At 35.0% G+C, this 25,274-nt stretch overlaps 6 protein-coding genes across 7 annotated transcripts in view; 2 read left to right on the top strand and 4 right to left on the bottom strand.

The window, feature by feature from the left end:
• The window catches only part of LOC126757400 (C3 and PZP-like alpha-2-macroglobulin domain-containing protein 8), a 185,511-nt gene that overhangs the window by 72,412 nt on the left and 87,825 nt on the right, over positions 1–25,274 (top strand). The window lies entirely within an intron of this gene.
• On the bottom strand, positions 1,248–4,099 carry LOC126757404 (uncharacterized). The gene is made up of 4 exons (XM_050471302.1): positions 3,750–4,099; positions 3,533–3,618; positions 1,686–1,842; positions 1,248–1,606 (listed from the first exon to the last, which is right to left on the bottom strand). Exons 1-4 carry the CDS (start codon positions 3,937–3,939, stop codon positions 1,482–1,484), a joined length of 558 nt encoding a protein of 185 aa, XP_050327259.1. The 5' UTR covers positions 3,940–4,099; the 3' UTR covers positions 1,248–1,481.
• On the bottom strand, positions 4,544–6,733 carry LOC126757406 (uncharacterized). The gene is made up of 3 exons (XM_050471304.1): positions 6,432–6,733; positions 6,174–6,259; positions 4,544–5,483 (listed from the first exon to the last, which is right to left on the bottom strand). Exons 1-3 carry the CDS (start codon positions 6,616–6,618, stop codon positions 5,355–5,357), a joined length of 402 nt encoding a protein of 133 aa, XP_050327261.1. The 5' UTR covers positions 6,619–6,733; the 3' UTR covers positions 4,544–5,354.
• LOC126757386 (cysteine--tRNA ligase, cytoplasmic) lies at positions 7,497–10,419 on the top strand. The gene is made up of 6 exons (XM_050471253.1): positions 7,497–7,856; positions 7,990–8,479; positions 8,548–9,234; positions 9,293–9,437; positions 9,510–10,099; positions 10,191–10,419. The coding sequence occupies exons 1-6, from the start codon at positions 7,678–7,680 to the stop codon at positions 10,320–10,322; spliced, it is 2,223 nt and encodes a 740-aa protein (XP_050327210.1). The 5' UTR covers positions 7,497–7,677; the 3' UTR covers positions 10,323–10,419.
• Positions 10,400–11,603, bottom strand: LOC126757399 (nucleoporin Nup37). The gene is made up of 3 exons (XM_050471295.1): positions 11,378–11,603; positions 11,100–11,298; positions 10,400–11,038 (listed from the first exon to the last, which is right to left on the bottom strand). Exons 1-3 carry the CDS (start codon positions 11,519–11,521, stop codon positions 10,428–10,430), a joined length of 954 nt encoding a protein of 317 aa, XP_050327252.1. The 5' UTR covers positions 11,522–11,603; the 3' UTR covers positions 10,400–10,427.
• LOC126757379 (uncharacterized) lies at positions 12,577–25,200 on the bottom strand. Of its 2 annotated transcripts, none has more exons than XM_050471242.1 (13): positions 25,042–25,200; positions 24,132–24,327; positions 22,566–22,691; positions 22,147–22,323; positions 21,654–22,070; positions 20,746–21,580; positions 17,920–18,346; positions 17,664–17,829; positions 17,404–17,515; positions 14,873–17,343; positions 14,692–14,809; positions 14,103–14,540; positions 12,577–14,018 (listed from the first exon to the last, which is right to left on the bottom strand). In XM_050471242.1, exons 2-13 carry the CDS (start codon positions 24,312–24,314, stop codon positions 13,129–13,131), a joined length of 6,360 nt encoding a protein of 2,119 aa, XP_050327199.1. In that variant the 5' UTR covers positions 24,315–24,327; positions 25,042–25,200; the 3' UTR covers positions 12,577–13,128. The 2 variants fall into 2 exon arrangements, with proteins under 2 accessions (XP_050327199.1, XP_050327200.1); XM_050471243.1 differs by having other exon boundaries at positions 17,920–18,334.

Below are 25,274 nucleotides of genomic sequence, written 5' to 3'. Positions count from 1 at the left end.
TTGACTGTTAAATCACATCACAAGCACTGACCAGGCACCGTGGCTGCTTTTCTTTTATAGAGCCAGCTAACAGCCAGCTTCCCGCGAGATTACATTTTGACTGTTAAATCACATCACACCGCGGCGTGAGCGCCACCCAAGCACTGACCAGGCACCGTGGCTGCTTTTCTTTTATAGAGCCAGCTAACAGCCAGCTTCCCGCGAGATTACATTTTGACTGTTAAATCACATCACAAGCACTGACCAGGCACCGTGGCTGCTTTTCTTTTATAGAGCCAGCTAACAGCCAGCTTCCCGCGAGATTACATTTTGACTGTTAAATCACATCACAAGCACTGACCAGGCACCGTGGCTGCTTTTCTTTTATAGAGCCAGCTAACAGCCAGCTTCCAGCGAGATTACATTATGACTGTTAAATCACAGGCACCGTGCCTACCTGTCCAAAAATGAATGAAAATAATGAAGAAATTCGTTATGTTTTGAAAATTTTGTATAAAAACTGAAGAATGCCACGCAAAATAAAGTAGAGGAGTCGTCAACCATAAACCAAACCCAACAGAAACTTCATCGCTATATTTTTATATATCGGGTGATATTTTAAGAGCTTGATAACTTTTTTTAAAAAAAAAACGCATAAAATTTGCAAAATCTCATCGGTTCTTTATTTGAAACGTTAATTGGTTCATGACATTGAAGATAAATTCATTTAAATGTTGGCACCGTGGCTGCTTTTCTTTTATAGAGCCAGCTAACAGCCAGCTGGTCCATTCGGAAAGTCCAATTTTGGGCAACTTTTTCGAGCATTTCGGCCGGAATAGCCCGAATTTCTTCGGAAATGTTGTCTTCCAAGGCTGGAATAGTTGCTGGCTTATTCTGTAGACTTTAGACTTGACGTAGCCCCACAAAAAATAGTCTAAAGTTAACGCCTTGTCTAAAAATAGTCTAAAGTTATCGCATGATCTTGGAGGCCAACTTACGGGTCCATTTCTTGAGATGAATTGTTCTCCGAAGTTTTCCCTCAAAATGGCCATAGAATCGCGAGCTGTGTGGCATGTAGCGCCATCTTGTTGAAACCACATGAGTCAACATTTAAATGAAATTATCTTCAAAAAGTAAATGTCATGAACCAATCTAACGTTTCAAATAAAGAACCGATGATGCAAATTTTATGCGTTTTTTTTTTTAAAAAGTTATCAAGCTCTTAAAAAATCACCCGATAGTATACTCTTAAAATAGAAGAAAAAATATTTTACATGTTATTACGTATAATTGTATTTTATTTCGTTTTCGAATGAATACATTTATATAGATTTCTGTGTTCGTAAATTTTAAATTACTCTCTCTTAAATATAACCAGTATAATACTTTTGAATGTTGGTTACATTAACCAATTTAGCACACTTCGGATATATGTATGTAAATAAGTAGATTTTCTTCGCCAGTATATATGATGTTACACATAAGTGTATTTAATATTCATATTACATATTGGTATACGATGGATATAAGCCGCCTGTTGGACGAAGCAATTGTTCTCGTTGTTCGCGGTTATTGCGAATATTTTTGAAAAGTGAATACATCGCCAACCAAGTGTAAAGTTTTAGAGCTAAAATGAGTAAAAAAGAAACAAAAGTGAAATTACAACACAGAAAAAATAATAATTGGTACTTTACATCAATACTTACCCAAACTGAGGGAAATTGATAGAATCGATCCAAAACCAGATGAAAACGGAATTTGCACAGAAATAATGTAGTCAATTAATATAAAGTAGTAAATAAAGCAGAATAAAAGGGAGAAAAGTGAATTAAACAACCAAGGCAGTATCAAGAGATGTCGTTCCTGAAAATAAAAACAAATTATCTTTGTTAATAATACAAATATATATACTTATACAATAAGTTTACGAAAGAAATGGACACAATACATAAAAACCGAATATATTAAAACACGTAATAATGTTTATTTGACCATCCGAGTTGTACTCAAATGGGACGAAGAATATAGTAAGCCGTTGAACGAGTTAGCTTGGAATTTTGCGTTTCTAATGAAATTACAGCTTCAGAATCGTTGCAAATGTTGGAGAAGTGTTTTGAGGAGTCTACAATATAACGAACACGAGTATTTTAGTATCACAAAGCATTCCGTGAAGGTCGCGAAGTTATCGAAAACTTGCCTCATTGGAATGGACGACTTTACCTCTGCTAACGACGAAACACCAAAAAAGTTCTTTAAAATGGAATTTGAACATCTATGTATTTTAGATAGACGCAATACATTTTGGTTAATTTTTGAATACGAAGCGTGGCAATTCTATGCTATACTAGTACCAAAAAACCTGCATCTTTTGCAAAAACGACGTCGAGCAAAAGTCGCAAAATATATGTTTGACAACGTAGCTGAGGGCTCTACATTCGTCAAACGCATCATCATTACTGTATACACGACGGGTTTATGCATATAACATGGCAACTTCAAAAATAACTACTTGCGTTATTAATAATTTGTTTCAAATGCAATGAGATTTTTTAGCTCCGCTTATCTTGTGTTCGTGCATATAATCTCTAAAGATCCACTTTATTTACATTTTTGAAAATCACGCAACATACATACCTAGATATATATGTATGTATATATGTACGTAAGCATTTGTGTATGGGGTCTTTTTTATCTTCGCTTGGTACATTGGTTAATATAATTACACTGGAATTAATAATAAGAAAGAGTAATACTTTATCTCTCCCAAACATAAGATTGCTATGGCTGGGTTTATGCGGAAGTTTTTGTATTTAGAAGTCAAAATAAAAATCTAGCATTGCTGGTAAACTATAGACCAATTTAATATACATATGTATATTATATAAGTTAAGTTATATTCATAACTTTTGACGAATTTTTTTTTGTAAAATCTGGCTTAATTAGTAATAATATGATATTTTGATGTTTCCATTTGACATTTTAAATATATTTCGCACTGGGATCTTTTAAGGAGTATTCTACTTAATACAGGAACGCCTGAACTGAGTCATTAGCGCAATAGTGTAATCTATAATAAGTGTTTGTAAATCCCCGCACAGAATATTTTCATGATGCATATTTAACTGCCTTTTTACGCACACATATGTATAGCCATATTCAAACAACAATGCTATTTATTTATACTTGATAAGCGATAAATGTGTTATATAAAAAAATAAAATTTTAATTAAATATTTTGTTATTTATTGATGCATTAAAGCAAGTAAGAATTCAAAGAATCAAATTAATGTGAGCAGATAATTGGTTTAAAAAATGGAAATATCGTTTAATTCAAAAATTTGAAGAGTAAAGCTCAATGTGTGTATAAGTAAACATACATACATGAGATCATATCACCAACTGCATTCTTCTCTTTCATTTATCGGTAAAAGAGAAAAACTCAACCTTATTTTTATCGAGATCCTTAATTGTATATGCAATTATGCACTTTTATGCATATAATATATAATTATATATATGTAGATATGAGAAGTCTTATTTATTGCAAACTTACCTTGATGGTGCCCAATAATAAGCCAATGGATGCAAATAGATTTATTGCACTCAATATGATAAAGAAGACAAATCCAATAACGAGAACTGCAAAATAAGCGAAAGAATAGATAAGACAGCGAATAAAAGCTAAACGGAATAATGCGTAATTTCACAATACACACACTCATACAAGTATATACGTTGATGTATTTTTATAGTGGGAACACATTAATTACCTTTATGAACTTCATCAGGATTTAGCTGGTCACTGTCTTGCGCTTGGTTTATAATTTGCTTGACAATATCATCCACATAACCCAAGCAGAAGCCAAATATTAAAACTGATAAGATTGAACCAATTGTTTCAAACCAACCAATGATCATAGCAGCCGTCTCCAGGCGAAAACAAAAATACTTTTGTAACATTTTGAAGAATTATCAAAAAGTTATCAATTACAATATGAATATATTATATTATTAAATTTAACGCGGCTTTATTGTTTTGGAACGAAAAGTGATTACAAACAACGGAGTTTCCGATAGCACAAATGCACATCCATAGATAATGAACAATGGCGTTTGCCGAACTGTTACAGTCAATCAGCTGATTGTCAGATTTTAACGTTTCCTACACAGTGTCGCATGTTAATGGAAGTACATAATTCAATATTTTAAATATGCAACAATAACATTTTGTTTTAACTTTAGTAAATAATGGTTTTTGTAATATAAAACAAGACTTGAAAATTAAATTAAATGTTTAATACAAATATTTAGTTTTAATTCATGATCATCTGCTTATCTGTGTATACGCGAGGAACTAGAGCTTTTGAGATATTGATCTGAAATTTTCGCCCAAGGAAGTCTAAAGGCATTTCCTTCCAGTCGCAATCTTTGTAAACTTCTATAATAGTGCTATGTCCGGAACAACACAATTTTTTTTATTAAAAAAAGAATCACCTCATAAGAGTCAACATTTCAAGTATCTTAAAGAAATGAACTCCATTTTTTAAATAAACTGAAACAATACTTTTACATTTTCAAATAACTTAAGTTAACTTTTTTATTTAACTTATACCCATTGAATAATTACAGCAATTAATTTTGATTATTTTTTTTTAATAAAAACTACAAAAGGGGTTCATTAAACTTTGGTATTCAAAATTCGTAATGTGATCACCGACTTAGTTGCCGTAGAGTATTTCCCTGGATGAGATAATCAATTTTTGATTTATTTATTTTTTCTCCTGTTAAATAAATAGAAAATGCATATACATATATAATACATACAAACCCACTTTAAAACAAGCGTCCATTTAAAACGTGTTGTTGTTTTGCGATATTTAAAATTTTCCAGCCGTCATCTTACAATGCGTGTCGCGTTGCCAACATCTAACACTGAACTGAAGCAAATATATACACACATACATACGTATGCATATGTATGTATATACTAGTATATGCTTATCAAATGTAATGCATTTCATATATAAAATATATTTAGCTGTTTGGTGTGTTGAAAATAGTGAGATTCATTTGTTTTTGTTTTTCTGTTACATTTAATTGTTTTTTGTATGAAAAGTACATGTAAATATTACATTTGTATTTGTTCGTTTGTATGTATGCATGTATGATTGATATGAACATGATTGTGTTAGTATATTTTCCTATGTATGTACATATGTATATGAGTGAATATTTGTATATTTAAGTTTAAGTTTAATTGATTTAATTTAGTTTAGTTTGTAGACTTGTGCTCCGGAGTGAAATCCTCGTCATACCTATGCACATGTGTTTGTGTGCATATGTATGTATTTTTCATGTGTGAAGGAGGCGCCATTTTACACATTAAATGTCTTTGATGGATGGTCACTTCCGGCCGGCAAAGTTGTGGCGATCTTGTATTTCACAACTTTTTCCTGTTTTTTTATTAAATGTATGAATGGATATTTCAAGGACGGTACACAATACTGAAATGAGATGAAATCAATTACAATATTAAATATTAAAATTAAAAATTTGTTTGTTTTGAAATATTAAATTTTCAAATTTGGAGTCTGGGGTAAAGAAAAGTGTAGGCCATTTTTGACTAATTTTATATGAGAATTGCCACACGTTGGTGGCACTGGTTTGGCTAAGTCTTACTCCGATTGAGTGAAAGTATCTGAAGAATTAAAAATTGAGCTAAATTTTCTTATTTACTATCCTGGTTTTAGAAGTGCGAATTTCGTAAAAACTGATTTGTTCGAATGCTTAAATGTACTGATTTTTGCTTTGTCCAAAAATAAAATTATTAAATATAATGATCCAGTAGAAAGTAAACTCTTTAAGTGTTGAAGCACACACATGTTCTTACATACATACATATGTACGTATATGTATACCTTAGCTATGTTAGCTATGGTTTTACAAGCGTTGAGCGTGTGTTCACAGCCAGGTATACGACTTTGTGTAGAAAAAAGCAAATACATACATACACGCATAAATAAATATATATACATATATGTAGATACAAGTAAGGTATACCATAGTGTGTTCGTATGTATACCTAATATTAAAAACCCGTGAATTTTATGTATAATCTAAGAGCATTGATTTATAGCCACTCTTCATTGAGATAAAAAATTATGTGAAATGCACAAACTATGCTATTAACTCACCTTATTGATGCCAAATATTAAACCAAGGGATGTCATCAAGTTTACAAAACTTAAGACAATATACAGCACGCATGACCAAACCACATCTGCAATAAACCAAAATTTTTAATTCATGATTAGTTATTAGTATGGATAAAAGGTTCTTATGCAGCATGCACATATGTATGTATGTATCTATATATATATGTATGTATGTATGTGTAGGCATATGTACATATACATACATATGTATGTATATACGCATATCATATGACTTACCCCTGCGTAATTCCTTGTAGTCGATCTTGGCTTGGTCGTCCGCTAAAGACATCAACCACCTCGCCAAAATATCCGGATTTTCCAGGCAATAATAAAGCAATATAATTCCGATGATGGAAAGTGTTGCACCTAACCATCCCAAAAGCAACCTTGATACTTGATAACCCAAACACAAAACTTTCCCCATTTAAAACAAATTTTAATTTAGAAAATTGCAAATTTATTTAAAACCACCAGTTGTACAAAAATTCGTCTAGCCTAAACGGAAGTACACAGCCGAATGCTTTGAATAAACCGAAAACTACCCCTTTTAGAGAAGTGTTAAACAAGATAAACAAAAAGTGGGGGAGGCAAAAATAATGCACAAAATTATCGATAACAGTTATTGTATCAAAATAGATTTAAGGCCCAATTCACATACAACTTTCTTCGCATTGCGTGAAAGTTCATACAATAACAACGAAGTTTAGAAAACAAAGGGTATGCCACAATAAACACTTTGATTTCAGCCTTCCTTTCTAATAAAAATCGCGACTGTTGTTTAGCAAAGCGTAAAACAATTAGAGTTGTCCAACATTTTGCTTGGGTTTGCGTCGAAAACTTTTTGTGTGAATGTACTCATACAAATGCGTAAATGGAACTTTTCTGTCAAAAAAAATGTCAGACGCAAAGCGAAGCAAAACTTCTATATGAATTGACTGTAACAGTTGCTTTTACTTTGCTGTTTTTAATAAACTTTCCTCGTCCATCGGTAAAAACAAATTGCGCTGTTGAAAATAAAATTGGTATTAAGTGTTTCATAAACGTTTTCATTTATTAATGAGTGCTCACTACTATGGTGCTTTTTTAAAATCGATACAGATTTTGAATTGTTCTCATTACAAAAACCGCATTGAACATTAAAAAAAATTAAAATAATTTTATAATTTATACTGCAAAATAAACTCACCTTATATATAGTATTAAATTGATATTGGGGATTGTTTTTCTGCAGACATATTCATAGATAACAGCTGATCTAATGTTTTGATTTCCTACAGGCATATGCACACATCTGTCAATGTGCTCCGGCTGGTGCAATTTCTTGTAACACGTTGAAAGTCGTTTGATCGGTGAATAATACATATGATACAGATAAATAGAGTATATAATTATATTAACTGTGTTGCGACTATTTGTGAAAATCGAGTTCTGTTAAAGATCCAAACGAATATAAGTACAATAATTTAAACCGTACAAGTTAATTATGTCAAAACGAACTCAACCGGAATGGCTGCCCCCAGCAACTACAGACCGTCCAAAATTGCGGCTGTACAATAGCTTAACAAGGCAAAAAGAGGAATTCATCCCACTGGATGGTAATAATGTGACCTGGTATAGTTGCGGTCCAACAGTATACGATGCAACACACATGGGGCATGCTAGGTAAATTTAAAATTGAAAATTACTGCCACGTCTGCCAACATAGACGCTATATACTTATGTATATATCTAAGTAGAGATAAATACGTTGCTTGCTACCGTAATTATCATTGAAATACTATGATTTCAATTTTAGGTCATACATTTCATTCGATATTTTACGACGAATACTTTCGGACTATTTTGGTTACAATATTTTTTATGTGATGAACATAACTGATATTGATGATAAGATCATTAAACGTGCAAGACAAAACTATCTCTATGAAAGATATGTGAAAGTAGCCACCACGATATCTTTGGACGTATTATTAGCCGATCAAAAAGAGGTATTGGACAATTTCAATGTAATCTGTAGAGAAGCGACAGACCCTAATAAAAAACTTATGTTTGAACGAATGTTAATAAAAATGAATGATGCAATGGAAACGCTTATTATGGCTGTAGCCAGTAACGATCCAGAAAAGATAGATGAAGCGCGCGTCTTATATTTGACCGAAGCAAAAGATCCCATATCCGATTGGCTGGATCGCAAGGAAGGCTCTACTGTTACGGATAATGCTATCTTCGAAACTTTGCCACGATACTGGGAGAATGAATATCACAAAGATATGGCAGCGTTAAATGTTAGTATTTTGCCCAGATTCGGAAAGTTAAAATTTCTTTTATTTGTAATAATTATTTTATATTATAGATATTACCGCCAGACGTACTTACCCGTGTATCCGAATACGTACCACAGATTGTCAAATTTATTCAAAAAATTTTCGATAACGGACTTGCTTATAATGCAAACAGTTCGGTTTACTTTGATGTGAATGCCTTTGATAAACGCGAAAAACATCACTATGCCAAACTTGTGCCCGAAGCATATGGTGATACGAAGTCATTGCAAGAAGGTGAAGGAGACTTGTCGCTCACAGCGGAGCGTCTCTCTGAAAAACGTTCACCCAACGATTTTGCACTTTGGAAGGCAAGTAAAGCAGGTGAACCTTCGTGGGACAGTCCTTGGGGAAGAGGTCGTCCAGGTTGGCACATAGAATGTTCCGCCATGGCTTCGGACGTATTTGGTTCAATGTTTGATATACACACCGGCGGTGTCGATTTAAAATTTCCACATCATGACAATGAATTAGCTCAATCCGAAGCCGCTTTTGATCAATCCGAATGGGTAAAATACTTTCTGCATACTGGTCATTTAACCATTTCGGGTTGTAAAATGTCGAAATCATTAAAAAATTTCATTTCGATAAAAGAAGCATTAAATAAAAATACTGCATGTCAGATGCGATTAGCATTTTTATTACATTCGTGGAAAGATACGCTCGATTACTCAAGTAACACAATGGAGATGGCATGCCAATATGAACGATTCATGAATGTAAGTGCTTTCTCGTAACTAAAAAATATTTCTAGTCATTCAAATTCATGTATTTTAGGAATTCTTTTTAAATGTAAAAGATTTAACTCGGCATATAGATAATGGTTCCCCAAGTGCACAATTTGGCGTATGGACAACTGCGGAAGCTTCCTTGCAAGACAAATTAAAGACAACGCGCGATGCAGTACATGCTGCATTATGCGGTAATATATTGTTTACAGTTTACTAACAAATCGCAACATAGTGGTTATTCTATAAATGGTCTTGGTTTGCAGACAACGTTGATACGCGCAGCACTCTAGATGCGTTGCGTGATTTGGTCTCCGTTTCCAATGTCTACATACGTGATAATAAAGATCACGTGAACTGCCTTTTACTGCGTCGGATTGCTGCATATATTACGGATATTCTGCACATATTCGGTGCTATTGATGGACCACGTGGTGGTATTGGTTTCCCCGTGAGCGGAGGTATTAATAGTAATGTGGACATTGAAAAAACTTTACTACCATATGTGGATGCAATAGCCGAATTCCGGAATAACGTGCGTGAAGAAGCGAAGACTATAAAAGCAAATGCTATCTTACAATTGTGCGATAAATTACGTGATGATGTACTGCCCAATTTGGGTGTGCGGCTAGAGGATAAGGAAAACGGCAAATATGCCGTTAAGTTGGTGGATCGGGAAGTATTATTGAGGGAGCGTGAAGCGAAAAGAATTGCCGATGCAGAGCGTCTAGCTGAAAAACAACGAAAACAGGAAGCTGCTGCCCAACTGTTGGCCGCTAAAGAAGCGCAGAAACGTATTAACCCACAAGAGATGTTCCTTAATGAAAAAGAGAAATATTCTAAATTTGATGAAAATGTAAGTAATTATATTTAAATGAAAACAAAATAACATGCACTTATGTTTGGATGAAAACAAAATTTATATACATATATTCGTTAACTTTCAGGGTTTACCAACACATGACGCTGACGGTAAGGAGTTAAGCAAAGGTGTGTTAAAAAAGCTGACTAAACTGCAACAACAACAAGAAGTGCGTTACAAGGAATATTTGGCTACAACAGCTAACGGCAATAAATAAAAATTTATTATTCTGTTCCGTCTACTCATTTGCCACAAAAAATTAAATATTTTATATAAAATTAAAAATGCTTTCAATTTTTCAAAGCACAAACACATTTGTAGTTTATTTAATTTGCAACTTCCATAAGCATAATTTACGATCTGTAGCCACACCTATATAGGGCAAGCGATGGTGCCAAGACAAGCCACCATACAGCTTAAGCGTGGCATCAACTAAGGGTATACGCGATTTTGCGGTGAAAACCTTAACTGCTACATCAGGACGTCCAACACTTGCTACCACAGTCTCTGCATTTGGCGCAATGCGTACAATTTGTCCACCATCTTCATGTACTTGTTTTATATCGATGGGCGTTGGTCGTCGCAAATCCCACGATATTATATCGCCAGCTACAAGCGCTGTTATGCACATTCGATTTAATGGACACCAATCCACTGATTTTAGTGGCGACTTTTGTGCTTCTACGGATATTATGGCTACTTGTGATTGGATATTGTATAAATGTATTACTCCTCTCTTCTCTGCCACAACGACTTTACGTGGTTCCTCCGGGTGGCATTTTACCGACATACCAGCTGATTGCAAATGAAATGTTATAGTATTTTCAAAATTTGATTTTGTATCCCAAATACGACAAGTGTTATCGTCGCCAACTGATGCCAGGAATTCGCCATTACAATCCCATATAACCTCATTGATATAATTACTATGACCTGTGTAAATAATGTGGTGTATAAAACATTAATGCATATGGAGATGTTCATTCCTACCTACCATTGAGTATTTGAACAGTGTCAGAATTTTGCAAATCTGTGCGAAATATACGCAAACGAAAATCTGAACCTGCAGCGCAAAATATAACCGATTTCGGCACTACTACCATTGAAGTTTCCGGCGCAAAACATAATGAAACACAACGGCTTTCGTGGTACAAATCCTTCACACGTTTCCAATCAAAGCAGCCAGATTCTTCCTAAACAAATATTTCATATACTCTGTCGTATGTAAAGGTGTTCCATCACACATGTTGTTTTAACATGCACAATATTTACCGGCAAATTTATGAGTCCCAATATAATCTTTTTATGACTAGCAAGCGCTACTAAATTACATGCAAAATCACTATTACAAAATTCAAAACACTCTAATTGCTCGGGGAAATTCAGAGTGTGCGTTGGTGTTGTAGAATTTCGCATTATTTATTAAATATGTATATACAAAACAACTTAAATTAACTTCAGCCCTTGCAGACTATGCTCGTATCTTTTACTGTGGGTAATTGATTCTTATCGACTATTAATCGATTCTATAGCGATGAATGTGTTTCAAAAATTCAGTTTTTGTCTTTTTTCTTCGCTACTCTCTACCGTATTATGTTTGATCTCTGCTTTCATGTAAAACAAAAACAAATTACTTATAAAAGTCGCAACAAAGATATATAGTTAAATCCAATATAGGAGATTATGTGAGTACAGGAATACAACCGCATAGATCATATTAGCGATTTTATTTATGCTAGTTGCTTGTTCGATTCGCCATTAAACACATTATGCCGAAAAGTAATCAATTAAGCTAGCTCATAAACATTCAATCGGTTCATTAACAGTAAATTTTATCATTAATTATATCGCCGGAGTTTGAGGGGGAGGTGGACAGTACGTTGTTTTTATCTTATTTTAAGTTATTCTAACTTCTCGTTAATATTGTGGAAAATTTTATTTCTATCCATCCAGGCTTGAAAAAAACTTGTTAACAAGTATCCGCATAACATTAGCTAATACTTCGTATGCTCGATGAACTCAAACTCTTATCTTTTGACCAAGACTGTCTAAATTCTTATGAGATGACACAGAAAACAGTAACGGTAACTAAAATTTAGCTGACCACAACAACCAAACAGTTTTGGCACCTTAAGGTATGATCTTTCAAAATCAAAGTAAACTGTCAGTAGTTTTTTGATTATTTCCTTAGGATCTGCACATTTTTGAATTTACTCTTCTGTGACAATAAGTCCTAACGATTCCGACTACTTATATACTTCCTAGACCTACCAGTTCTGCAATAGATTTCAGCCTGTGGCAATAACTTTAAACCCCAACTCAACTTTTTCACTAGTGAACATTCTAAAATAAAAAGACCGTTTTGTATTTGGTTCCATAATGATAGGCAATGCAGTTTATTATTTATATTATTCATGAAGAAAATTTTACAAATCATATGTGAAAAAAAGTAAATAAGTAATAACAAAATGTTCTTTATATTTTCTGTTTATTGGTATAAATACTCCAAATGTGTTGCAGTGAGAATGCAATTGCTGGCTTGAATATACTCATGTTTGACCGAGTGCGTCTATTTAATGTATTTAAAAGAGTATATAAACGCATTGACCTCAAGTCACACGCTTAACTGTACACGCACTCACGCACACACATTCATTTGCGCAAGCGCACCAAAAGAAGTACGCCGAATTCAACAAAATTAAGTGTTTCAATACATTTCTAAAAGTAAGGTAAAAAAAATTAAACTAAAAACATTAATGTTGTTGTTGTTGTTTTAAAATGTTCATACTAAAATAACAATCTATCATCAATGTTGGTATGTAATTTCCCCAAACATCGAACAGCATAATACACATATCCACTCATATTCACATGTACATATGTATATGCATATGTACAATAGCGTAAAATTTCTCTCATTCACATTCCAATGTGAAAAGTTGAAAAACTATATAAGTATGTTAAACCCTTCATGGCATTCCATTTAGTTTCTAAATAATGTGCCAAAATTTTGCTCGTGTCGTTTACATAACTGAACAGAGGCCCGATGTCTCGATGCCACATTGTACTTTTTTCGCCTTAGTGAGTTTGATATTCTGCAAAGCCGGTTTCAATTCGTACGTTAACGATTCCTCTTGTGGCGGCGGTGGCGTCGACGTTTTCGGTGGTGCTGTTTGACGCTTCGAAACAGTCGGCACAACTGTGCTGGTACTTGATGGAGGGAAATAACGTGGCGCTGAGGATGTACTGCCATAGCTGCCAATAACAGATATCGTACTTACATTGGACTCTGCATTGACAGCTATATTTTTTATACTGCTACTGCTGCTCGACACCACCGGCGCTAGGGTAGTGGTACGTACGCCAGTCGTACCGCCGCCACATAGTACCGGTATTGTGGACACAACACTTATGGCTGATACATGGCTATATGGTGTTATATTTTCACCACCAGCACCGTTAGGGTTGTCTTTATTATCATCGGCTGTATGCGCATCAGACACCGTTGAGCCTTTGGTTGGACTGATCAGCATGTTGTTGACCGCCGTTACAGATGTTGTGCCGGTCGCGGAGGCGCTACCACCATTATTACTATTACTATTATTACTAGTACTACTATTATTTGCTGTTATACTATTCTTAGCTATATTTATTTTAATTTTATTAACTAAGCTAGCCAATGGTATCGCAGGTGATGGACCAACTGTGGATAAATTATGTTCATCTTCGCTGCCGAGATTGCCATCAATCGAGGTATTCAAATCAATCGGAGTTGCGGTTACTGTATTTGTACTAGTGCCCTCAGCGAATTCCGTTGTATCGACTTGAACAAGTGATTGTGAGGAGGGTGGCCGTTCGGCAGTAGGCGACATGCCCGACGTCGAAGACGCAATCGTTTGGGTTTGTGTTTCTTCTGTAAATCATAAAATACAATTTTCATTAGCAACAAACGAAATATGAAATTAATCTATTTTAAATTTTAATATTTTGTACTTACCACTGCTCTGTATGGAGATCTCTTCATCAGGTGGTATCAGCACAGTACCAACATCCTCAAAACCGTCATCTTCATCCTCATCATCATCCTTTGGTTCTTCTTTAATTTTCACATTAAAGAATGACATTTGTGAAGTTTCGTCGGTATCCGGTTGTTCCTTTTCCACATATGTATCCAAGTCTGTGAATGGAATGTGCGGCTCTTGTATTTCCACATCTGATCCAGCGGCATCCTCATCTGCATCTGCGTCTACTGATTCTGCGACATTATTTTCAGTGTCAATGTCAATGGAATCTTTATCTGCGATTGGCGGTACACTTTCCGGTACATATTCATCGTCATCGTCAATTTCTGTCACAGAGGGTTCCTCATTAGGCAATACGATAACATCATCGTCGTCGTCTTCCGGAACATTGTCAGTTGATTTTACACCTTCAACTGAAAAAACATATGTATATTAATTAACATGTCTTATGGTTAAGTACAGTCACGAAAAATATATTCTGCTCTTTGCTGGTGTCAATCTTAAACATACTATATCCTCGTATTTAACGAAATATATGTAGAAACATAAAAAAAAAACACTCACCATCGCTATGGTCATCACCTTCAATTTTGATAATCATATCATCATCGGTATTTGTCTCCTCTGCAGCCTTGTCTTTCTCCTTTTCCTCTATTTCTTCAACTTTAGCATTCAATGCAGCCTATTGGATGTTCCAAATTTTATTTTAGTTTAAAATGTAAAACACAAATTTTTCTTTCTTTACCTTGTAGTCTTCGTAGCATAACGGATGATATATTTTATCTTCCACGCGAATGGCATTGCGCAAATGCCATTCCTCAGTTTCCTCGTGATAAAATTGTTCGAACTTCTCTTGACACATATCGCAGACACGATCGACATCTTCTGGTAAAGCCGGACAACTAAGCGGTACCGGTGAATTTAGCCACTTTTGATTTGACGTCTCGTCCGATGCTTCCACATCATTTTGCTGCGATTCGAAAAAGTTCTTTTCACGTTCTTCTAAATCCTCAATTTCCTCATATTGCACCCAGTCGGCTAGATCATAATACCATTTACGCGAATGTGCCTTCCGCGACAGGTCTCGTTCGCGCCGATTCTGTCGGAAATGCCAATCTAAATGCTGACTATATTTGATAGTTTGCTCGGGTGGAAAGCGCACACCACAACTGCTGCATTGCATACCAGAGAATAATGTATCGACAATTGCCAATTGGCGTGTTTTAATCGTTTCCGATTTGGTCAGGTCGATTGGGCGTATAGCAACCGGTTGAGGTGGCTCCTCCTCAGGCGCGGCAGCTGAGGGCAAAATACCGGCATCCTTGTTACTAGATGCTATAACATTGCCCGCTCCACCCAAAATACCAGAGGATACTAGTTTCTGGAACAGCTCATCGATATTAATTTTATTCAATGCCGTGGCAGAGAATATTGGTATAGCCGAATTGCCACTGCCTGCTGTACCAACCACTTCTGGTTCACTAACTGTGCTCGTTGTTTCTACACTTTCGGGTGTTTTAGTTGACGATGCCTCCAATTGAACATTTTCCGCTGCGTCCATAATATTTTCTTGTTTTTCTTTTTCCGGCTCAGTCTTATTATCAATATCTTTTTGTGTACTCTCAGGTAGCGGTTCGTCAATTGCCTGAATAGCTGGCGCGATTGTTTGTATTGATTCCGGAGCCGGCGGTTCGGTTTTCACATAAATCATATCCTTAACTACGATTTGTCCTGCTTTCAAACCTTGCGGCAAAGCGCCGAACCGTATGAAGTAACTTATACCCCCTAGTACGTAGCTCTTCGGCAAACCGCCATACTCCACTTTGGCGGGCTCGCCATCCAGCAATACTGTCAATAGGTTATCAGCAAATTGTACAGTGTGATCTTGGTTTCCCAATTTAAAACTTTGCGGTTTCGCATCCAGGAACAATGGTATGACAATGTGTGCATCAACAATCATATTGATCTTACCCACAACCAAATCTCGACGCAGCGCACCGATATTCACTTGTGGTGGCGGGCCTTCAGCTTTAAGTATATGTATTCTATTTTGTAAGGGAATCGAGACGGGCGGTCCACCGAAATATATCTCATACCACTGATCATCAATGTACAGTTCGCGCGACGGGAACCCGAAACGCAAACGATGTGGCTGACCGTTAATGCTGAACGTTTTATAATCATCATTGAATTGCAACGCTATTGGTGGCTCATCATCAATGATAATCGAACGTTGACCCGCTTGAAAACCGATTTCTCGTGGCTGATCCAATTCCATGAACACAATGGCTACCTGATCGTAAATGCGTATCTCCTTCGAGAGTCCATCTATCGTGATGGTGCGCACTAAATCGGCCTGCGGATTATCAATAGAGTTGCACGGTTTCGGTATGTTAGGTGGTAGTGGTATAATCGGCACCATTGGTGCTTGTGGAGGCGGTGGTACGCTGCTACGTATCATCGGGCCAGAATTCACAAATGGCGGCCCACCGGGCGCAACAACAGGTGGCAGTTGCATTTGCCAAGGCATTTGCGGATGCATGATGGGCATATTTGGCGGTGGTCCACCACGGTAGCCGCCGATATTTGGATGTGGTCGCATCATATTACCCTTAGTCCATGATTTAGGTGGATTTGAATTGCCTGGCATATTAGCTGCGATGGCAACGCCATCCACTTTTTCACCCCATTTTGTTGGTTTTAAGCGTTTCTCCCTTTGCGGCTTGGAGCGCTGTAAAGCAGCTATATCGCTATTGTCATTGCTACGCTCATCATAAATGGGCGAACGTGTTGTTGAGGAATTGCTATTGACTAGTTCAGTGGTAGGCATGGAATTATTGGCATTATTGTCGCTTGTAGGGGCTGAAGGCCTGCGTAATTTTGGTATACGCTTCTTAAGAACAGCTTCACGTGCCGCTGCGGCACGTTGTTCTTCTGCAGTTTCCTCGTCCTCTTCAATTTGCTTGGATTTCGTTGCAGCACTGCCTTCAAGCGATTCACGTTTCTTTGCCTCTTTCAATTTGCTCGTCTCATTGATTGACATTACTTTCTGCATAAGATTCTTATATTGATCCTGATTGATAGAGTTAGTTTCTAGCAGCTCCTGTGCCTGTGCTACAATCGTACGTATTTTTTCGTCGTTGGCATCCTGAGAGTCATCGTTTAATTGTGGCTCTGATAGTTTAACACGCTGGGTAATATCCTTACTTAACTTTTCTGTAAAAAAAAAAAACAATATTATACAAAAATTACTTATTTTTAAAATATAACATTTACCGGATTTATTAAATTTACTGTATTTAGTTGCTTTTGCCAGTTTGGCACGCACGTCATCCAAAGTCGATGCTTTCTTCGTAGGTGATGATGTTGCTTTCGTATTTTTTGAGGTCTTAAAAACAATAAAAGATAACAAAAAAATCAAGTAGAATTTGTGATTCTTTAAAGCAGATTTAAAAAATACGACTAATGCATAAGCCTCGGCACTACAACACTTTGTTATGACTTTGCGACTTCGTCCTCTTATTGTCTTTACTCACCTTCAAGTTATTCCAACTCTCCGCATTCTGTTCCTCTGTTATAAATGGAGGAGGTGGTGGTGTTGGCGACTTACTATCTTGTTGTGATTTATGTTGTAGCTGTTGTACGGCTAGCATCTGCGGTGGTATGCAAGTACGCAAGTCTACATCTTCGTCTCCAAATAATCTAAAATTAATTAAATACAAATAAAAAAATATTCGTGAGACAGGCTGCGAAAATGATCGTAATTGTTTATAGGTGCACATGTGTACTTACGCATCGAATTTGGCTTGCTTAATCTTCTTGGCCAATGGTTCTTCAAGATCTGTTCTTGATGTGGAGACACGTTTCTTCTCATCGCTATCGGCTTTATCAATTTCCATTGTATCTGGCGACAATAGCTCCGCTTTATGCTTGCTTTCTAGCTGTTCCTTAGTGTCAAGGCTGCTGTGACGCTTAGCATTAACACTACCGCTAACACTAATAACACCACCACCACCACCACTACCAACACCTTCATCATTATTATCATCTGTATCAACTTTATGCTTAGTAAAAGTTTCAGTTTTCAAGAACGTTGTTACTCCATCTTTCCCTTTAATTATGTTTGCCGCTCCTGCTGTTGTTGCTGCTGCTGCCGTTGACATCTCGTCGTCGAAGTCAAGTGCAACAGTGGTCGCCGGTTGTTGCGCTGTAGATTTGTCTAATTTATTATACAATTTCTGAATTTTAAACGACACTTTTGCTGATGTTGTTGTTGTAGTAGTAGTTATAGTATTTTTAAGATTCGCCGCTTCAGAAGCTATTACGAGCTGTTCTAATTGTGGCGCGTACGCAGCGATTGGGGGGAAATGCCTTAAGTCAATGTCCGTTTGCGCAGCAATTGCCAAACATCCGTCGGTCACTATTTTAATATCTAAAATTGGTTTTTTTTATGCTTACGTTTGTTTCATTGCTCTTACGTTTTCATGCTTACTATTTATTTTGTTTATTTAATTAATATTTTTATTGTTTGGTTTATTATTATTATTAACCATTATAATTTGCATTTTTACAAAATATTAAACAGTTGCCACAAATTTACAAGGACAATATTAAATATTCACATTATAAAAGTATACGACTAGCAAATTACGTTAAAAAACTCAATACGAAAATAAAATAAAAAAAACAATGCATTTACTTAAACCAATTTTAAAAAATTAAAAATAGCGGAAAAGTTATAAAGTCTTGGTGGAAGCGCTCAGTTGATGCTCACATATGGAGTGCAAACATCAATGTAAATAATAAAGTGAAATTGGTACGGGAGTATACAAATAAAAAAAAAACTCTGCCAAACACGGAGACACACCGCACAAGAAATAATAGAGTGCTTGTTGCAGCGGTACTGGGTTATAAAATAATTTCTAACTGCAATAACCCGAAATTGCACTAACAGCCCAAAAATTTCAATTATTAAAAAAACTCTTATTTTGAGCATCATGAATCGATGGTTCGGTTAGCGCGTGATTTAAATAGACCAGTCCGAGCCAAATTTAGTCATTACAATATTTATAACGGATAACAGTTTTTAATTTACTACAAAATATCAGTGTTAGCAAAAAAAATTACTTTACTTTTAGCTAGTATATTAAACGGTGGTGAATCTAAAACAAAAACGTCTAACATAACATTTTTTAGGTATTTTGTGAAAAATTATTTCCTTAAAAATTTTCAATTAATTTAAGTGCCATTAAATGACTGCAAGTGTAGCAAATTGAGTTGAGTGTAGTTGTTGAGGTTGTTGTTAGTATTTTTGAGGCAAAATATATTAATACATGTTAAATTTTGTCAATTCAGTTGTTTCTAAATATTACTTTTACTAAAAACTAAATATGAACGTTACAAACTAAAAACACAAAAAAGTACTTTGTTTTGCTCAAAAACTTATTAAATTTTTCTGTTTGGAAAAAAAAATTAAGAAAAAAAAAAGTTCAAACACTCTTTATAATGTTGTGGCGGTGGCGTTTATATAATATTAGATAAAATATGCGTCTATGTACCTTCGGCAGTAAATAAGGATTGAGTGGAAATGTAAACATTAGAAAACTACATACAAAGTCAGCTTGCTGCGAGTAGTGTTAATATGCTTTCACTCGTTTTGAATTTGCTTGACATTATTTTTTAATATACAAGCAATGAACGTGATTTTATCTTATTTTACGAATCTTTATTATGATTTTTTTTTTATATAAGTTTTCTCTTTTAAATGTTTGTACACTTGGCATTGTTTGTTTAGTACTATCATTATTAAACTAAATATGTTTATATGTTATGAGTATCACAGCTACTTTTAGCTACTAATTTCTCAGAAATTCTTCTAACTTATTACTTAATGTACAAATTATTATTTTTTGTATACTCTTACAAGAAAGTATTTTAATTTCAAAGAGAGATTGGACGTGTGGCATAAACTAAACCTGGTACAATTTTGATAGACATATTTTGGCAATCTTCTACACAGAATACCCGACCGAAATGCATATAAGAATCAGGGGGAAGTAGGAACGGTTTTTGATTTGTGAACGTTTTCAAATAACAATCGAGTAAAACAACTTTGGTTGATCGTATTTTTTCATAAAAAGTATTTATTTTATCACATTCAAAGTCTACTTAAACTATTACTTATTTTGACCTTTGAATTCGATATTTAGCAGTATAAATAAAAAAAAAATATACCACACACACACACACAGTAACGAATTATTAGATAGAATACGTGAAAAAACAACAGCCAAAGGGTACAAAAACCAAAGCCATAGCAAAACAATTTGAGCTTACACAGCGAAGAAGAGCTCCCTTCATGCCTAACAATGAGTCAAATTTTCGGGCAAAGTGTATATTATGTATTTATTTCAATAAATACGAATGGGTAATTGCCAAATATAGCTTCTGGAATGTCTCAAAACAATAGTATTTTGCTTGATGTAATAGAATTCAAATATTTGTACAAATCTAACCAAAGTCCACACGCGCCCAACTGTCTCTCTACTTTGCGCACATTGATAATACATGTTTCTCGTAAAAGCTGTGAAATAATGTGAAAGTGTAAACGATTCTTACTTTTGTTTTCTACTTTTAATGCGGCGGCATTTTTCTGCATCTCCTCCTCGTGCTCGGCATCAGAAAGGATCGCTTTCGACAGTTTCTTTGTTGAAAATATTTGTCTATCATCACGATCCGAAAATGTGCCGCTTCCGCCGGCGCCAACTGTTGAGCCAGCGCCGGTAGCTTTATCAATTGGCGAACGACTGCGTGAACGATTCTTACTGTTTGGTGACGTATGTGTACTGTGTGTTTTGCGTTTTAGTTCCTTCTTTTTTGACGATGTTGACTCGTTGCCCGACAATAATGTGGTTGAGGATTTACGCTTGAATGTTGTAGAAAGTGGCGCAATCTCAAAAGCGTCTTTATCACATTTGTTACTAGTTGATTTTTTACTGCTGCGGCTACTTGTAGTTCCAGTTGCGGAACTGGATGAGGTGCCTCTCTGTCGCTCCGAGGAACACGAACTACCGGATGATGTGGAACTCTTTGATTCGCTACGTTTACGATCTTTATCCTTATCCTTATCACGTGATGAGCTGCCTTTTCGTCGGCTTTCCGTACTCGTATTACTACCCGAATCACCGCGACTGCTTTTGCTGCTGCTGCTGCTGCTACCATTGCGATACGAAGACGACGCTGAAGATGACTTATTGTCAGATTTATTTGTATCATCGGCGCCACGCAATGATGACGAAGTGTTTGACTTTGATGAGCCACGCATTGATGGCGTTGCATCTTGCATTTGCTGTTGACGTGCCAAGCGTGGATCACGGTGTCTTATGGTGTTTAATAATGCGGGATTTACAGGATGCACTTTCGGTTTGTTGCTAGTGCTCGTAGGCGGGAAATTCTACACCAAATGGTTTGATTATTATGATATATATTTGAATATAAGACCAATATACGTTTGTTGCTTTTTTTACCTGAGGCGGCATAGGCATCATACCAACTGGTATATGCTGTGGTTGTTGTTGTGGTCTGGATTGGTTGAAATTTGAATGGAAAAGTGCTGCTGGTGGCACCGCTCCACCACCCACAATTGTCGGATGTGTTGGCCGTGGATGCATGTGGTGTTGAGACATCAAGCCAGGCGGCATTATGCCAGTTGGCATTATTTGCGATGGCACGCCGGGCATGCGCGAACCGCCCATTGTAGTGCCCGCTTCCGGTGGCATGAGGCCGTTTGTTACTTTCGACAACTGTTTATCTTGTTCTTCCAAGCTCTTTTTGGTCGCTTCAAGTTCTAGTTCGAGTTTACGCTTTTTCAATTCCAACAGTTCTCGTGTTTTGGCTTGTAATATCTCCTCAACATCACCGGCTTGTACCTTGAGATCATAATTCTAGAAATTTAACATGTAGAAAATTTAGAAATTTGCATTTAAACATTATTCAATACCACATATTTTCTTTACTTACGGGTTTGAGAAAATTTGGATTTACGTGGATGGACTGTGGTACTTGCTTTGCTGTGATTGGCCAATTATTGTCAATCCGCTTCACTTTTACATCCAATGCGTATAGTTTTTGTGATGGAAAAACCTCATTCCAAGTTAACCGTAGTGCATACATACGTTCACGAATTTTTTCATTAACCTTTGTAATACAAATACATATGAAACAAAATCTTTAAAGCTCCAAAATAGTTTCGAGTACTAAAATACTGTTGACAACTAAAATATTGGTTAATAAAATAATAATAACCATAACAGTGCACTAAAAACAGAACTTTTCTATTTAAAAGTAGTTATAAAATTCTATTGTTCAAATTTGGCTATATTGGGAAAAATTAAATTAGTTATCAACAGCTGTAAAGCTCTCCAGCATTAAATGCTTACCTTTTCGAATACATCGCAAAATATGTTCACAATACATTGACTGAAGAGATGAATATACGTGCTTTTCACATTTTTCACGATAGAATCTATTAAATATAGCAAAGGCAACTTTATATCTGGCGGCACCTGTAGAATTGGAACAGTGGGAATAAACGAAAAAATACATTTAAAAAACTACAATTAATTGACACCTATGGGATAAGCATCCAACCGACAAACAGCATCAGCAGTGCGCCGAGGTGTGCCTATTTCTTTGGCAATATGACTAAAATCCCTTGTAATCATAATTCCTTTAACTCACTATAATTAACTCAGATTTTTATTATTTAAGTTATTGTAGTAAACTTAACATTAGATACAAGAACTTTAACCAATAGTAAAAGACAAAAACGTTTTTTCAATTAAAAAATAAATACCTTGCTAAAACTAAAACTGAAAAAATGTTGACCTAAACCATATCGACAAAAGCTCATTTATTACATATTCGACATTCCCTGACAGATTGCGCCATTTTATAAAATCTTATAAGTTTATATATAAATTTATTAAAATATTTAGCTACAACAGTATCACGAAATAAAAGACATTCAAAAATAACTGATCTTTGTAAAGAAGTTTTATTAAATTTAGTTTATATGTTAGTGGTTTAAAATGATTTTTTTATGTTGATATGCATATTATCATCTTTTTAGCCACATCCGGTGGATTTTACGGACCGCTGAAGCTGTAAATTAATTTAAAAACTTTCTCGGGACTATTTCCCAGAAATACGCATGCAAAATCTTATTTTCTTTACAAACTAGCTTAAATAGATGTTCACATTTTGTAGTATTGTAAATTTTCGTACACTTTTAGGCCTGGAACACTACAGTCTCAACTTGGTATAATTTGTGATTAACCATAACCAAATAGCTTGTATACTATCGAAAAAATCTGTTGTATTAATATCTAACATTTGTAAAACGTTTTAAAAACTTTGCTAATGTGATAAAATATAAAATCTGGTTATAATGGACATTTGTAAAAGAACACAAAACAGATATTACGTACTGAAACGTTATACGTTTTAATATTCAAAAATTTCAATTAAAGAAGTTATGGTACTTGTTATTTTCTGAAGAACATTTTAAACTAAAAGACCCTACTGACAAATTTATGCGGTTTGATAAACTTTTAGCACTTAGAATATTTGAAGTTTTTTTTACAAATAAGAGTCAATTTTTCTTCCACACTGATTTTTAACGGCAAGATTTTGCCTCACGTTGGTTGAAATCGAAAACACAGATTACTCAAATTTATTAAACACAACATTTATTATTCCAAGGGTAAGTCAACTTTGAAGTTTTTGGATAAACATCATTCTATAGAAAATGAAGTTTTCAAGCAGTGAGCGTTCTGTGGGTTTTTCAGTTTGATTACTTTATCGACACACTGACTAAAATACCTAAAGTTGCCTGTTAAACGAATTTTGTTTTGAATTGTTATCAAGGCGAAAAATGATACATCCAAGATATACGATGTTATAGTTTTTTAACCTATTTCAAATTCATTAAAAAAATGTTTAACCTTAGCGATGTGTTGCTCCACCACTTTAACTATAACTGACGCACATCCAATATTTTCCTCTGCTAACATTGTTAGCATATTTATTAAGGGTTTACTGTTGCAAGTAAGATCAGACAAGCTGGAGAGATATTCCTCTGCCACACGTGCTTCATTTTCGTCTTTAGTTTTCACAGACATTTCCATTTTAAGTGAATTCCTGAAAATTAAGAATATCTATTACTTTTCATGTTTTACACTCTTGAAGCATTAACATTCATGTTGTTCGCGCAAGCACATACACAAACAATTTCATTGTAATTTTAAAATGATATATATAATATACAGAAATATTAATATACTTTCAAAAATAAAAAAATTAATTAACACCATTGCCATGAACTAAAGCGAACGTATTTATATATTCGTATTTGCAAACTTGTTTAAAAATAATGCAATAAAAAGTTTTTCGTTTATATTGATTTTTTAATGACAAGAGAAGGTATTTCTTATTATAATTGCGGTAACGTCAATAGCCATGTCAGTCGTTACAACAGTTTCGTTTAATACACGTAAACATACGATTCGCAAACGTTGCTACAAAATTTACGCCATGATGGCGATCACTCGAAGTACATATTCGCTAAACCATGTATATATAAATTCACATATGTATGTGTATATGTATGTTTAATATATATAAATATGTCCCTGCATATGAAACTTTCGTTAATATAACAAAAAAAATTTACACATATGTAAATCTACTTTTGCACTTTTTTAAATGAAGCATGGCACTTATTTGATCAATTTTCACCAGAAACAAATATAATCTCCATATTTTGTAGAGACAAAAAAATGTGTATGTGAATGTGTACAGGAATATTTTCGCCACAATTTAGCTCATTTGAAAGAAGTATATGTCAAAACTTACCTTCAATTTTACTTGAAGTCACTTAATTATACAATCAGCACTATTTTATTACTTTAAATTTACTTTTAATTGTATTATAAATCACTTATTTTCACGTAACACTCAACTACGACGTTGTCTACTTCACTTCACCGATTTTTAGGAAAATTTACTTTACCAATATGGCGACCGATTGTCGCTGAATTTGCTGACAAAGTGCTGATTGTGACGTTGCCACATCCTTTAAAATCTTT

Source organism: Bactrocera neohumeralis, chromosome 4, assembly GCF_024586455.1.
Source record: "Bactrocera neohumeralis isolate Rockhampton chromosome 4, APGP_CSIRO_Bneo_wtdbg2-racon-allhic-juicebox.fasta_v2, whole genome shotgun sequence".
NCBI lineage: Eukaryota > Metazoa > Arthropoda > Insecta > Diptera > Tephritidae > Bactrocera > Bactrocera neohumeralis.
The sequence above is the reverse complement of the archived record's forward strand: the minus strand, read 5'-3'. Positions and strand labels throughout refer to the sequence as shown.

Excerpts from the sequence above, each read along its gene's own strand:
- LOC126757404 (XM_050471302.1), bottom strand. The coding sequence starts at position 3,939 with ATGTTACAAAAGTATTTTTGTTTTCGCCTGGAGACGGCTGCTATGATC. Across the intron at positions 1,843-3,532 it reads TATTATTGGGCACCATCAAG|GAACGACATCTCTTGATACT; the intron begins GTAAGTTTGCAA and ends TTTTATTTTCAG. Across the intron at positions 1,607-1,685 it reads ATCAATTTCCCTCAGTTTGG|CTCTAAAACTTTACACTTGG; the intron begins GTAAGTATTGAT and ends TACTCATTTTAG.
- LOC126757406 (XM_050471304.1), bottom strand. The coding sequence starts at position 6,618 with ATGGGGAAAGTTTTGTGTTTGGGTTATCAAGTATCAAGGTTGCTTTTG. Across the intron at positions 6,260-6,431 it reads CTACAAGGAATTACGCAGGG|ATGTGGTTTGGTCATGCGTG; the intron begins GTAAGTCATATG and ends GGTTTATTGCAG. Across the intron at positions 5,484-6,173 it reads TAATATTTGGCATCAATAAG|TATTGTGTACCGTCCTTGAA; the intron begins GTGAGTTAATAG and ends ATCTCATTTCAG.
- LOC126757386 (XM_050471253.1), top strand. The coding sequence starts at position 7,678 with ATGTCAAAACGAACTCAACCGGAATGGCTGCCCCCAGCAACTACAGAC. Across the intron at positions 7,857-7,989 it reads ACACACATGGGGCATGCTAG|GTCATACATTTCATTCGATA; the intron begins GTAAATTTAAAA and ends TTTCAATTTTAG. Across the intron at positions 9,438-9,509 it reads AGTACATGCTGCATTATGCG|ACAACGTTGATACGCGCAGC; the intron begins GTAATATATTGT and ends CTTGGTTTGCAG.
- LOC126757399 (XM_050471295.1), bottom strand. The coding sequence starts at position 11,521 with ATGCGAAATTCTACAACACCAACGCACACTCTGAATTTCCCCGAGCAA. Across the intron at positions 11,299-11,377 it reads TGGGACTCATAAATTTGCCG|GAAGAATCTGGCTGCTTTGA; the intron begins GTAAATATTGTG and ends ATATTTGTTTAG. Across the intron at positions 11,039-11,099 it reads CACTGTTCAAATACTCAATG|GTCATAGTAATTATATCAAT; the intron begins GTAGGTAGGAAT and ends TTATTTACACAG.
- LOC126757379 (XM_050471242.1), bottom strand. The coding sequence starts at position 24,314 with ATGGAAATGTCTGTGAAAACTAAAGACGAAAATGAAGCACGTGTGGCA. Across the intron at positions 17,344-17,403 it reads CAGTAAATTTAATAAATCCG|AAAAGTTAAGTAAGGATATT; the intron begins GTAAATGTTATA and ends TTTTTTTTACAG. Across the intron at positions 14,019-14,102 it reads GATCTCCATACAGAGCAGTG|AAGAAACACAAACCCAAACG; the intron begins GTAAGTACAAAA and ends TATGATTTACAG.